Source organism: Rhinichthys klamathensis, unplaced genomic scaffold (genome assembly GCF_029890125.1).
Source record: "Rhinichthys klamathensis goyatoka isolate OS25496 unplaced genomic scaffold, OSU_Roscu_1.1 h1tg000863l_1, whole genome shotgun sequence".
NCBI classification, from domain to species: Eukaryota; Metazoa; Chordata; class Actinopteri; order Cypriniformes; family Leuciscidae; genus Rhinichthys; species Rhinichthys klamathensis.
In genome coordinates, this window is record NW_026607231.1 from 34,911 (window position 1) to 49,904 (window position 14,994).

Genomic DNA, 14,994 nt, shown 5'->3' on the forward strand with positions numbered 1-14,994 from the left:
GTGTACTATGGAAGAAAGAAAGTCATACAGTATATTTAATTTTTGGGTGAAATATTTTTTAATGTTTTAATAAAAATAAGAAATCAATATTTAGTAATCAATTGCTTTAAATATGTGAACAACATTGGGATTTTGAGCGATAGATTAATTTACTCCTGGAAATACAGTACCGTTCAAAATCTTAGGGTCAGTAAGGTATTTTAAATTGTTTCATCTATAATTTTATGGTTCAACAGTGGCATTGATAAAACACAACAGCGAACAACCATTGCACTTACTCTGCGTCCCCTGTGATTTCACATCCTTCCAGTCCTGTGAGCTGATGTCTTTGTATTTGACCAGGTAGTAACTGATGGGTACACCACCATGGGAGTCAGGCTTGGTGAAGGTAACTGTGGCCACGCGCTGTGCCACCGAGCTCAGCCGAACAGAGTAAGGGTTTGAGGGAACATCTGTGACAGAGAAATTATGGGTCAGGGAAAGAGAGACTAACAAACGACTCCATTTAAGTGCCGAGGCCACAGTTTCTGAGAGTATCAAAGGAACTGGTTGTGTGTCTTTCTGTGGGGTATAGAAAACAGTTATAGAGCTGCTTTCAGGGTCTTACAATCCAAGGTCCCTCAGCAAAAGACTTTTAAGACCACAAACACACTCAGCAAGAAAGGACTGCACTGTACTCCCATCTTATGAAAAATACATGATGTCAAATGAAGGTTGAAAGTTAAGTAAATAGATTGAAAATGAAATCATATAACCTAAATAGAAGTCAGTCAGAAGATCGAAAGGTATTCTTACTGCCTAAAATCAATGGTAAAATCATGGTAACAGCGCCTCTCATGGCTTCCTGCTTTTATAAAATAATATGTTTTTGTAAAGCAATATGTTAAAAGGGTTAACATGAATGATCAATATATTTATACAGCATTTAATCAAGGTTAATGTTAGAGTAGTTAATAAAAATGTTCATGTTCATGTTAGTTCACAGTGCATAAACAATGTTAACAGACACAACTTTAGAATTTGAAAATGTATTAGTAAATGTAGAAATTAACATTAACTAAGATGTTGTAGAAGTATTATTCATTGTGAGCTCATGTTAACTAATGTAGCTAACTAATCTTAAGAAATGAAACCTTATTGTAAAATGTTACCGTTAAAAGACAACAATGTTTAATATGTGATTAAATTTAATAATAATAAAAAAAGTGATAAATAAATAGGAAACAACAAACAATTTCTGTCTCAGGATGTATCAATACAGCAGTATTTTGACTCAAGTTTAATCGGTCTACCCGTAAAGGCTTGAAAACAGCTTGAAATACAACAAAATGCTGAGTGCTCACCAAAGTTAAAGTTATCTGTAATTTAAAAAAAGAAATCCAGCTGATTGTACATGAGGGGCAACCTTAAATCCAGCCACACAATGGATTAATACACTCTTATTGGTAGCAGAAAAATATAGACAAAATAACTGATAAACGAAAGCACTAGGTGTGTGGGATACATCATATTTTATGAATGATTCCATGCAGGCTTTTTCATAACAGAGGCACCAATATTAGCTCATCGTCCTCAGGTAACACAAACCATGACGCTGCCAATCTGATACAAAAACATGTTGTACCCTGCCTAAACCTCTCATGAATGTATGTAAGCGGTACGGCATAGTTTCAGATATTTTTTGTTTTTGTTTTTTTGCCCTGCTAAGCCAGAAAACACAGACTGCTCTGAATAACAAGCATCTGTGAATTGGAGAGCCAGACCGCTGATGGAAAGAGAAATAGCGAATGAAACAGGGAGAGGGAGCAGGATGACAGAGAGAAACAAAGTAGGTGTGCATTATAGAGGATGAGGGAGAGGAAGAGCCAGTGGTACAGACTGAGACATTTGGGTGGAGCAGCATAGACGGACAGAAAATGTGCCACAGAATCCACTTCCACCTTTGTCTATCTGCTAGAACGAAGTATGAAACAGTTTACAACAAAGACAAGCACTTGCACTCATATAGATGTGTTTTCATTGTGGTAAACACTTCAAGACGCAAACAATATAACAGCAGTGGATGACAATCCGTCAGAGTGATCTGCCTTATATTCGAAAAGGCTGCTGCCATAAGCTCTTTAAAGCTTGAGTAACTCGAAACATGTTTTTGCTGGCTGTTTGAAAGCTAAAGCGTGTTTACTTCCAGCGTGGCCACGGCGTTCAGCCTGATACAAAAGTCATTATTATCTGCTGAGGAGCTCTGTGAGGAGATTACATGTACATGGACAGGCTTAGACAACAGTGAAACTGGTTGGGACTTTTAATGTGCCTAAAATCCATTCAAGCCTTAAAGGTGAAGTGTGTAATTTCTGCGGCACCAAGCAGAATTGAAATAATCACAGTTTCCTGAACTCCTCACACCCCATTTGCCATTATTCCACCAAACAGATAATCCTGTTCCAAACGCATGCTGTTGGTTGAGACGAAAATGTACATTTTAGACCCAAGGGGGTCATGGTTTGACTGGTTCGCATGTAAACTATACAATATGGACTCAAAAAGCCTGTTTGACGGCCATTTAAATGTAGTCATGTAATGTAGTCAATTAATTTTTTTTACAAACAACATTTAAAACCCTCATCCATCGCTTGGGTCATTTTGACCAGGAAAATATTTTTGAAAAAATGTAGTGTTCATCGGAGGGGTTCAAGACCCCAGGACTTTTGTCGCACTTCAACCATGAATACACAAAACATTTTTAATGGATTCAAGGATTTTTGTGGTTGAAATTTAAAACAGTAACAAATCCTTCCCTTGCGGGTCAATTTGAGTGGAGTGAATGGAATGCGAGGAATGCTTCAGTACACCTAGAAAAACCTAAAAATGCTCAAAATATCATGTTATATTATTTTTTTCCACAAGAGGTCGGAAATGACACCCAATGTAAGATATTTTGAGCTGAAATAAAAGGTTTATGCATGAAATTGTGAAGGATGTGAGGAATGTGCTTAAAATGACTAAATTACTATTTATTTATTTATTGATCAAATCTAGTAATTTAAAGGTAAATAAAATAAAAAGGGTTAAATCACAAATATTTGTATTAAATTATATAAGATGTTTTGCCTTGACCCTCGCAGGGAGTTTGATTGACAGGCGATCTGACCAATCATAATCCACCATCCGCCGAATCCGCCATTTTTGTCCGACAAAGCAGTCAGAAGAGTTAGTAGATTAACGTTGGAGGATTTGAACTTCAAAACGGAGTGTCCTGACGTCTTTCCAAGGTTAAAACAACACTCCTTCTTATGTTCATTCATGTTTATTTGATGCTATAAATTAACTAGAAGGAAGAGATGATCGGTTCACAAGCAGCTTTAACTGAGGCTCTACAGCGATCTGTCAGACACATTAAAGAGCCACAAAACGGTATTTATTGATTACATTTCTTTGAAAAATGACCAAATTTGAAAGTTGAGACTTTGTTTCATATCAAAAGTAACCTGGTCTGTCCTGTCTGTCAGCGCGTTTCTCTCGTCACAGCATTCATAATTCAATGTGGTAACGGTCCTCTGAAATCTAATCCTGTATGAGTGACATATATGTTGTTGTCTCTTCATGTTTAACTGGGATTAAAATAAAGTATTTCAACATTGAAAATAACAAACCATTACTATTGTCATGCAGCTAATATACTGACAGACACGGTAATCAGGTGGATTATTTGAAATTGTTCTAAACACTCACCTGCCTGAGCTAGGATGAACTCCTGGAAGCGCATCCCAATGTTGTTCCTGGCTGTGCAGTTGTAACGGCCAAAATCTCTGTCTGACATTGGGGTAACCTGAGGACAATGCGTTAGTGAGATCATACATACATTTATCTTGTTTCACATTCTTGTCATTGTATACTTCTAATGACAAGATGTTGTTTTGCTATTCTTGTATTCATTTGACAGTTATGCTGCTCAGTAAACATAACGGCTGAGGACACATCTGTTTCCAGTGAAGTGAAGTATTGTTGAGTCTTGTCAGAATTCAGAGTTGTCTAGTTCAGATGAGGTCACAAAAGAAAGACAAATCTGCTTGTATCACTATAATAAAATTCACTGCAGACAATAATTTTCTAGCTTGCTACACCTGTAGCCCTGCATGTTTTAGCTAAATATTTTCCAGGTTTTACATTATAATCTAGCCTACGTACGATAATTTTCATATTTGTACGATCATTTTGACCTCTGTACGATCAATAATGAAAAAAATCCCATAATGTACGATAATTTCAGAATTTTGTGTCACTTCAAATGATGGTCGTTGTGATCCTATGTCTACCGTCATGATTGTGAGGAGAACGTGAATGTGGTGTTACACTTGTCTTCCATCTCATCTCATATTACGTCTTCTCGGCCAATCATCGTGGAGAATAACTCTCACAAGCACAAGTTAACGTTCCTGCGCTTAAGTCAGTTGTTTCCAAACTGAGGTTGATAGTTTAGTAAAAAAGTCATTTGCAGGCCGTGTCAAAAAGTTGTTGGTCTAGATAAATAGCTGTATTCTGTACGTTTGACTCGTGTACAATCATTTTCTTCCAAATATGATAATTTTGAACTTCTGGTACGGTAGGACATTTGCCAATCTGGCAACACTGATCTAGAGGCAATCCAACACAGCACCAAAATTGTTTATCATGCAAAAAACTTACATTAAAATATATTCATATTATCATAAACTACATGATCAGTAGCAAGTAATACACTGTATAAAATGGTTTTGTAACACAACAGATATTTTTATTCATTTATATTTTTTTGATAAAATTTTTTATTATTTAATTGTATCTTTTCTCAGTATTTCTGATAATTAATTTTTAGCTTTCTAAACAAACCTGATGGCAGCATTAATAGCTAAATTAAAAAAAAGCAAAAAATAAGTTAAGTAAATGTAACTTAAAAAAAATACTAACGTTTTAATTAAAAATTTTAGGAATTCAAATGTAATAAATATGAATTAAAATGTACTAACTACTTGTTTGCATTATGACATTCCAGCAATGGGCTAAGGCCCGGATGTCATTAGTGTCTAACTCCTTTGGCCTTCCTCTCTTATCAAACACAAAGATCCAATAGGAGTGAGAATAACCGACAGCAGTGGGTGGGTTACCTCTAGAAGCGATTTGCCGGGGACACTGTGCACTCGCATATTTCCAGCACCCTCACTGGGGATGGTCAGCTTTTCCCGTCTCCACAGCATTGTGGCCGGAGGGTTAGACATAACATCACAACTGATGTTGACCGGGTTCCCTTCCCACGAGAAAAATATAGTGTGGTTGGTCTGGAACTTTGGTGCATCTGTGAAAGAACCGCAAAAGAGTACTCAGTAATGGCACGCCAAGCTCTTCTAACAGTCATCCATCAAAAACTCATTCAAGATTAGCTGCCCGAAGTCTAAATTAAATCCGAGCATGTACCAAGCAGGTATGAGCTTCCACATTCGAGTAAACCGAACACTTTATCATGGAGTTCTTTTTCACCTGGGTAAAATGGGCTCCTAATCATCCTGAATCTAAAGCATGGCCACTTCTTGCAGGTTGCCTTTAATTTTTCAAAACAACCCACATACGCTCAAACCCCATCTTCTCCCACAATGCAGTGGGTGGTGGAAGATTTCATTTGGCAGTATGAAAGAGAGACGGAATGAGGCAGAGGGTGTGAGATAGAGAGTATCGTGATATTGGGAAATGCTGCCTTATATGTGATTTCTCAGTCTTACACCCACATACACCGGCAGACACACACATAGACAGACACAGAGGAACAGCACACACACAAATCACACCCATTTTTTCTATTAAAGAGATTGATGCAGCCCACAGTGTCACATCGGTGACAGATTGAGACTGAATGAATGAGTATATTAGCAACCCAGCTAGATGGTCCATTCCAGTGCACCCCATAATGAGATATATATCTACCCTGCTGCTGGTTCTAAGGATACAGTAGGATACATAATACAGATTTGTAATATGAATTTTAGGAAGTGAAATGAAATGTTGATGTAAATGAAGCTTTTTCATTATACATTTCATTTTTCAGTACAAATATGTTATCATACACACAACATAATGGGTATTTCCAGAATAAATAAATACAATTATTATTAAATTAAAAATAGCGAATAGGTATAATTAGTTTAATTTAATAATTAAATTATTTATTTAAATCCTCTTCATGCCACTCCCATTCAAATACCAATTCAGTTTACTGAAAGCTGTGACAAATTCAATTCAAATTCCAGCTCATAAATTTTTCTCCACCCTGCATTGAACATTTAGACCACTCACACTCAATATCCAGGAACATGCTCTTCTGATGTCCACCGATTCTGCTGAGAGCCTCACAGTCAAAGCGTCCCCAGTCAGATAGCCTGACTCCAACAATAGTCAGCATGGATTCGCCATAACGGCCTCGCACCTCCACACGCCCGTCTGGACTCTGAAACAACATCACATTCTTCAATTATTTGAAAAGTAGATAAACCCGATTATCAGAGAGACAAGGTTGTAGGATTAAGTATAGAATCATGTTATAGCAAGAAGTGGGGATTTAACAAATTAAGACATGACTCACTCACAGGTACTGATCCAAAGTAACCAGGGAGTTTTTAGGGGATTTATGAGAGGTAAGGGTGAAAAGATTGGTGCAGCTTTTAACTTAACTCAAGCGTATCATCTACTTTTACCTTACATGACCAGAAAAACATTTATCATAGTAAATGAGTACAGAACTATTTCTAACTTCCCACACACTCTTGTCCGACTTGTGAACACATATTCAAGTTAGGACTGTGTCATGTCCTGATCCCATTACTCCCTTTAAATAAAAAACATAAAGCTATTGTACAAGACACGGTTAAGAGATGTTATAAGAAAAGTGGTGTTATATAAAAATGCTTTTATAAAATATCGACAATAGTTTTATGATACAAGGCACCAATGTTCAACAAATAGAAGTTGTAATATAGTTCATTAGCATAACTGTAGGTGATATTATGCATACAGGCCCTGTGCCAAAGTGAGCTGGCAGGCTTTTAAGGCATGATAAGCATGCTACAAAAAAAAAAAAAAAAAAAAGGCTGTTCCAGGAAGCGTAATTATGCCGCCTTCAAAATCCCCTTCTTGTAGACAATTTCTAAAGCAGCATGAAATTAGCAGAAAATGCGACAAGCTAAGTGTGAAGAAAACCGATCGACCAGCCAGGGACCGGAATTGCCCGATATTCCGCATGATCGGCCCGGACCGGTGACCGGCCGGTCAGGTTCACGTCTTTCCGATTCCGATCCGTTTTGTTGCCAGCGGCACAGGCAATAACGTCAGTGAGAGTTCTCGCTCTCTTCTCTCCAACGGTGAAGTGACACACACCTGCCTCTTCTCACTCACTCGTCTCATTCTGTCCGGTTAAATAGTGCTTGTATTGCGCATTATTTGACCAATTCCCGCAGGTTTCGCGCTCACACTAAAAGCATGCGAACCATTGATAAGTGGATTGCACAAGCCTTCTCTCAAACACAAAATTATGTCAAAATGCCCGTCTTGGCGAGTATTCAGTTAAACAGTCAGTTTTGGAACGTAAATAGTTGACAGTTTAGTTTTACAGGGCAGCATCAACTTAAAGTAGCCCAATTCCACCGGAAAACCACGGACTTGGCAACACTGCTGCTGCTGAATGTCATGTTAATAAAAGCACAAAAGACAAAAAGAAAATCACTCTCTGCTCTTGACTGAATAACTTTTGAAACTAATTGTGAGCATTAATCTGTATTTAATTTTTACAATGAAGACTATCCAGTGTTATTTTAAATTTGATTACTTTAATTTCTGTAGTATTTCTTACCTGAATGTACTGTATTCCCACCTGAAAAACTTAAAGCCTTCATATCATATCTCTCTTTATTCAATTGTATTTATTTGTGCTGTTGTTTGTGTCATGATTCTGCCCTCGTGTCCCTGATTTTCTCTAGTCTTGAGGCAGGATCATGACAGAATCATGTTTTGTGTGCAAGCACATGGTCTTGTGTTTTGGCCATGTGCTTGTGTTGTCTCGTTATGTAACTCCGCCCCCTTATTACCCTCGTCTTGTCATTATTGTCTAGTCAGTTTCACCTGTCCTTGTCTAGTCTGCTTCACCTGTCTTTGTCATTAGTGTTCCCCTATTTCATCCCCTTGTGTTTGCTGTCCTGTGCCGGTTCATTGTGTCACACTTTGTGAGAGTCTACCTGTGAGTACCTTGTCTTTGAAGAACGTCTTGATCTTGTATTTGCTGTTTAATAGTCTAGTGTTTGTCAAGTGTTATCTAGTTTAGTTATCCCTTGTTTGTATTGCCTCTATTTTGCCCCATCGTGGGCTTTATTTTCCCCTGTTTTTCTGTTATAATAAACGTTGTGTATTTGTCTACCGTCTGCGCTTGGGTTCTTCTGCTATCATCATAACAGTTTGAAATTTGTTTTTAGTTTTTTCTTATTTTGTTACTGTCTTTTAACTTGTTTTTTGTATATGCTGTAAATTATAGCCTATAGTTCTTTGAAAGAAAATCGGAATAGGCAGGTCACACTTACAAAAAAAATCGGAATCGGCCAAGAAAAATAGGTTGTGTTTTTTAAAATAAATTATTACTTTTATTCAGCAAGGACGCATTCATTTGATCAAAAGTGACATAAATGTTAAAAAAAAATTCTATTTGAAATAAATGCTATTCTTTAATCAATCCTGAAAAGAAAGAAACTTTTATTATGATAGTATTCTGTGCTTAGAGCAGTGCGTTGTTAGCTAAGCAACATGATAATTTTTCTTTGCAACTTTTTGGCCGCCAATCTTGGCCAGGACTCCCTGGGAGAAGAGTTACTGTAACTCAATGGGACTATTCCTGGTTAAATAAAAAAAATAATGCCAAATTCTATTAAAATGAATAGAAATGCCCCTTTGTGTCGAGACACAAACTGTATGATACATGTTGCTGATGTAAAACTTTCCAAAACGCCCAGTAATCACGTTACATTTTACTTTGACGACTTTAGAAAACCGAATCCTTTTAGAGTTTCGAACTTCTATTTTACTACAGCTTCAAAACAACACATCCACAAAGCTTTTTTGAACCACTGGCAAAATAGATTTAAATCCGTGAGAGGATATGAATGCCATATAGGTAGACCTGTACAAACATGATCTCAGACTGTTTAACCATCTTAAAAGCAAACAAGTTGAGCAGACATTACACAGACCTCTGTTTCTCAGACCACAATCGCTCTGATGTAAATCACCTCTTCAGTTTTTCCCACTGCCCTCTGAAGCGTTCACTGCATAATAAGCAGCAGTGGGATGTGTGGCAGTGTCAGTTATGATTAGTGAGAGTGAGCAGTAGTGTGGTTAACGAGAGGCAGTGCATGATGACAGTTTTGAGGCCTGTTTTCCTGTCTCAACACCCCGCTCATCATCCGAGCTGACCAAAATTGCCCTCAGTCAGTCACTAATCTCCATAGTCATGCTGACACATGGATCATAGCAGCCAGACCCATTTCCCAGACACTCTCTGCTGAAAGAAACAGGCCACACCAGCTTAACCCTCTGATTCTCTTCATTTGGGGACGACACTAGTTATCTTTGGGGTGTCCAGGGACCCCAGACAATAACATTTAATTTTGTAACAGAATAATAGTTTTTTTTTTTTTTTTTTACAAAATTAATTTTACTCTGTTTATTAATGCTTTTACTCAACATTTGTGCAGTTTTCGGAGGATTCATGATATCTTTTACATTTCTATAAATAAATATTATTTTACAAAAAAACAGATTTCTAACTTTCATTCATGGGGATAACATGGATCATTTTACATGGTTTAATTCAATAAAAAAAAAAAAAAAAAATCCCTTTAACCACTAGATAGCTATTAGAGCTCCACTATATGCTATTTGACTAACCGAAAGATATCTTTTCACAAGTTGGATTCAGTTGGATTCATATCTAAATATTATAAAATCACAATTATAACAAAAAAGTTTAGCATTTTTTGTACTGAAAAGAGATTTTCAATAATGTTACATTATGATTAGAATCAAACCTGAACAAGATGTTACAAAGAGAAATGTTGGAGTCTTTAGATTTTATCATTTATTTCAGTCATCTGTTTTTTTATATAATTCTACAATTTTAATCAACATTTCAGTTACTAACTGTAACAGAACAAAAATTAACAGAAATGAACAGTTATATAACATATTGAGTAAAAATACATGACATGAACATCAAAATGCAATGAACTGAACAGCAAGGTTCTGGTAAAGGTTCTGCTTTAGCACAGCTGACTTTACCACATCTTGGCAATCCTTGGAGGTTGGCATTATCGCGGCACCCAGGTTATGGAATGCACTTCCTCTTACTGTTAGAGATGCTCCTACATTAGCCAGTTTCAAGAAGTTGTTAAAAACATCTTTTTAAAATTGCTTACATAGACTGTTATGATTAGTATATTGTGTTGTACTGCCATGATTATTTTGTATTACTCCTGTACTTCTGTATTTTACTTGTTTTATTGTCTGTAGCGCATTGGATTTTTAGAAAAGCGCATTATAAATAAAATGTATTATTATTATTATTATCATGGCAGGATCCACCATCTCACCCCTGGCCTTTACAATGGCAATGGAGGTCATCATCCGGGCATCAAAATGGGTAGTGGGTGGGCAGCGGCTTAACTCGGGCACACGCCTTCCTCCCCTCAGAGCCTTTATGGATGGCATGACTACTCTGACCACCACTGCTCCATGTACCAGAAAACTGCTCGGAAAACTGGAAGAGAACATCAGCTGGGCTCGCATGAAGATAAAGGCTCATCTCCATTGTCAAGGGAGTGCTCTCTGACTGCAGATTCTTCATTGGAGAGGAGCCCATCCCAACAGTGTCTGACCAGCCTGTTAAGAGTCTTGGAAGGTGGTATGATGCCAGCCTGAAGGATAAAGATCAGGTACAGCAGCTGCGAAAAAAATCAGAAGTGGGCTCCACAACACTCAGCTCCCTGGAAGATTGAAGGTCTGGTGTTTACAGTTTGGCCTTCTTCTCCGAGTGCTGTGGCCCCTTACCATTTTTGAGGTCCCAATCTCAACAGTGGAGAAGTTGGAAAGAGGAATCACAGGCTGCATCAAGAAATGGCTTGGAGTGCCTCGATGCCTAACCACCATAGGCCTCTATAGAGATTGCGCCCTCAAACTGCCCCTCACCAGTCTCACAGAGGAACTCAAGTGTGCTAAAGTAAGACTCCAGATGACACTGATTGATTCCCGTGATGCAATGGTAAGTAACAATGCACCAACCTTGGTGGCAGGCCGCAAATGGAGACCAACGAGTGCGGTGGAGGAGGCAGCAGCCGCTCTCAAACTTGCGGACATAGTGGGGCATGTCCAACAGGGAAGGGGAGGCCTTGGGCTAACAACTAGGCTACCAGCCTGGAATACAGCCACGGCACCAGAAAGGAGGAAATTGGTGGTGGAGGAAATACACCGACAGGAAGAAGCAGCAAGGTGGACCAAGGCAGTTTCCCTTGGTAAACAGGGACAGTGGACACGTTGGGAGAGAGTAGAGAGGAGGAGGATCAGCTGGAAGGAGTTGTGGAGCATGGAAGCGAAGCGAATCAGCTTCATCATCAGGGCTACATATGATGTTCTTCCAACACCTAGCAATCTCCATCAGTGGTTGGGTGAAGATCCAGGATGTGCCCTCTGCTCCAGGCCAGGTTCTCTCAAGCACATACTGACCGGGTGTAGAGTCAGCCTCACCCAGGGACGTTACACTTGGCATCATAACCAAGTCCTTAAGATCCTCGCAGCCACCCTGGAAGACAAACGGACTGTCTCCAACTCCCTACCACCATCAGCACCTAATCCACTGCAGATCAACTTTGTCCGCATGGGGGCAAAGGTAGCCAGGTGCAGGCCCACTTTTCTGGAGCATGGTCAGCTTCGAGGGGCCTGTGACCGGAAGATGCTAGTGGATGTTGGTCGGCGGCTCGTTTTTCCTCCAGAGATTGCAATCACCACACTTAGACCTGCCATGGTTCTCTGGTCCCCCTCTCTGAAGAAGGTCTTCATCATCGAACTCACTGTACCCTGAGAGGACTCAGTGGACGAGGCATACGAGCGAAAACTTCGCTATGTTGAGCTAGCTGCTGAAGCACAAGATCGCAGATGGAAAACTGAAGTCCGTCCAGTGGAGGTGGGGTGCAGGGGATTTGTGGCAGTGTCTACCACCTGACTGCTTGGAGACCTGGGAATCAGAGGCCAGAGCCTGCACCAGGCCATCAAAGCAATGTCTGAGGCAACTGAGAGAAGCAGCCAGTGGCTGTGGATAAAGAGACAAGACTCTTGCTGGGGTCCAGCTTGATTGAGTGATTGGGGGGATACACTGCGAGGACTTTATCACCCCCGTAGGGCCTTCCTCAACTGAGGATGTCTAGTTATAATGGCCGAAACATCCAATGAAGCTTGAGGTGTACTACTGGCGATGTGTCCCTCGGATAACCCATCAAGGGAGGATGCCCACCCGAAAACTCAACTGTGACAACTACACTGCCAAGGTCAAGTACATTCTCCTGGTACGCGCTTGCACTTAACCCTCTGGGGACCAAGAACGCCCCCGCGCGTTTTGCTGTTTTTTTTTCACATAGCAGCAAGATAGACTTAAAATACTCCGTCATTTATGGTCATATAAATAAAATCAATACATGATTATAAACTATAGAGGGTCTTCTTTTTTTTGTGTACACTCACATTACCATCAAAACCTTTTTTTTTTTTTTTTATAAATAATAAACAGGGTGCGCTTTCAGCTCACTCTGTCTCCGCAAAAATCTTTCTGAAACATGTCTGGAAAATGAACGGAAACTCCGCTAATACTTATCACACAAACATGAAACATACGTCTAAAGAACGCTTTAAATTTCTACTTTTAAATAAAACAATTCACATTTAAAACAAATATTCTCCTGCAATGTAATCTGTCTGAAACTAAAGAGAAGTACAGTTTCTCCTGTCTCAGCTCATTATCGTTAATTTGTTCACACCCACTCGCAGAGCGCGCTATTCATAAGATAATGTGTTGAGGCCATTTGCAAAATAGATAAACGCCCCCAGGCAAATGCTGTAAACACACTATATTTTTTAGTCAGATTAAGATTCGTCTTGCGCGGCTATGAGGAATAATCCTGGGACATTTATCACAGAAGTGCTGGTTTATTTTCACTTCGAGGAGGAGCAACAGATTCAGCTGAGAAGTGTAAGTGTTTTATGCTTGTGCTTTGTTCTAATCGCGATATAGAATAACGTTAGTGTCTGTAAACGGAAAAATAGCATACTGTTTAAATGTGAATCATGTTTCTTACTCTCTGTGTGTGTGTGTGTGTGTGTATGAATTAATGAATGAACGCACTGTTACAGACGAAATAAAAGACAATTTCGTTGACTAGTTTTGGATAAAGTTTTTCAAATCAAATAAGCATCAAATAAGCTTCAAATAAGCATCAAAATAAAGACATCAGCTTTTGTTAGGAGTTTCTGGGGATAGAAGTGTCCAGACGTATGCACCCTGTATTCTAAAGAATAACATTTAATTATTTGCGATACATTATTCATTCACAAAGAATTCAGGGACATTATTCATGTCCCTGAAGATTGGAGTTTACCTCATTTTTTTAATTAAAGGCATTAAGATTTTTTTTATTCCTCTTTTTAGTCAACTTTAGCATGGGTGTGTTCACTTCTAATTCTAAGCAGTGTGTGTGTGTGTGTGTGTGTGTGTGTGTGTGTGTGTGTGTGTGTGTGTGTGTGTGTATATATATATATATATATATATATATATTAGGGGTGTAACGATACACGTATTCGTATTGAACCGTTCGGTACGAGGCTTTCGGTTCGGTTTTCGGTACGCATTTTTGAACCGAACGGTTCGTTGGACCATTTTTCCTGCCGACCAAAATTTCGTTATTTCAAATGAAGGCGCGTCACGCGTGGCAAGCGCGCTCATAATGTGCGTGACCACAACATTGCCCAACATCAAATGGCAAATGTAATGTAAGCGGAACGAAACCACTCGTTATTGTGTGGTTGAAGGACCGTTTATCAGTTTGGACAAATACAGCGCGAGCCGATCTTAATCATCAGCACTGTTACTACACAGCCAAATCCAGTAAAGAAAGCATTTGAATTCGCCACTGAAGTAATAACATCGCTGCGAGATCTAGTGAGAAACGTTCGCATTTCTCCGTTATTAACGGATCAAACAGCGCTGACGTGGAAACCAGGAAGAAACATTGTGCCATGAATGAACTATCCAGTGTCCACAGATCAGCAACATTCACCATGGGTTTACTGTAGTAACACTACTAACTGTAACCATGGAAGTTTGGCAGGAATAGTAGGCTATAATGCTTTCAAGTAACATCACGTCGGTTTTATTTTGACATTATGAATACAATTGCTGCCCTCAAATGTTAATCTGAACTAAAATAAACCTTTGTTTATAACTACTACAATATTACATTTAATTTTGTCCAAGGAGCTGTTTTGTTTTATAAGCTCCTAAGAAAAGTCAAGTATAGCTCCATCATTGCTCAAAGTTAAAAAATATCATACTTTATGATGTTAGTTTTAATAAAAATATAATTAAAAAGATTAAATCAAGGAAATTTCTCTGGCATTTCTTTCTTTTTGCTGTATCGGAAACGTACCGAATCGTACCGAACCGAACCGTGACACAAGTGTATCGTATCGAACCGAACCGTGAATTTTGTGAACCGTTACACCCCTAATATATATATATATATATATATATATATATATATATATATATAATTAAAAAGCTATTTTAACCAGAAAAATCTACAATGCATGCCCAAAGTTGTGCAGCCATATAGTTTCTCTTGATATCAGCATGTTCACAGGTGTTTATTTTTATTTTTTTACAGGGACAAA

General features: G+C 38.7%; 1 protein-coding gene across 1 annotated transcript in view; it reads right to left on the bottom strand.

Moving 5' to 3' along the window:
- The window catches only part of LOC130078399 (neural cell adhesion molecule 2-like), a 70,389-nt gene that overhangs the window by 15,143 nt on the left and 40,252 nt on the right, over positions 1-14,994 (bottom strand). Inside the window, exons 8-11 of the mRNA XM_056243888.1 lie at positions 6,322-6,472; positions 5,142-5,329; positions 3,730-3,826; positions 279-452 (exon numbers count right to left, since the gene is read on the bottom strand). Coding sequence (XP_056099863.1) covers positions 279-452; positions 3,730-3,826; positions 5,142-5,329; positions 6,322-6,472 — 610 coding nt within the window. The remainder of the gene's footprint in view (positions 1-278; positions 453-3,729; positions 3,827-5,141; positions 5,330-6,321; positions 6,473-14,994) is intronic.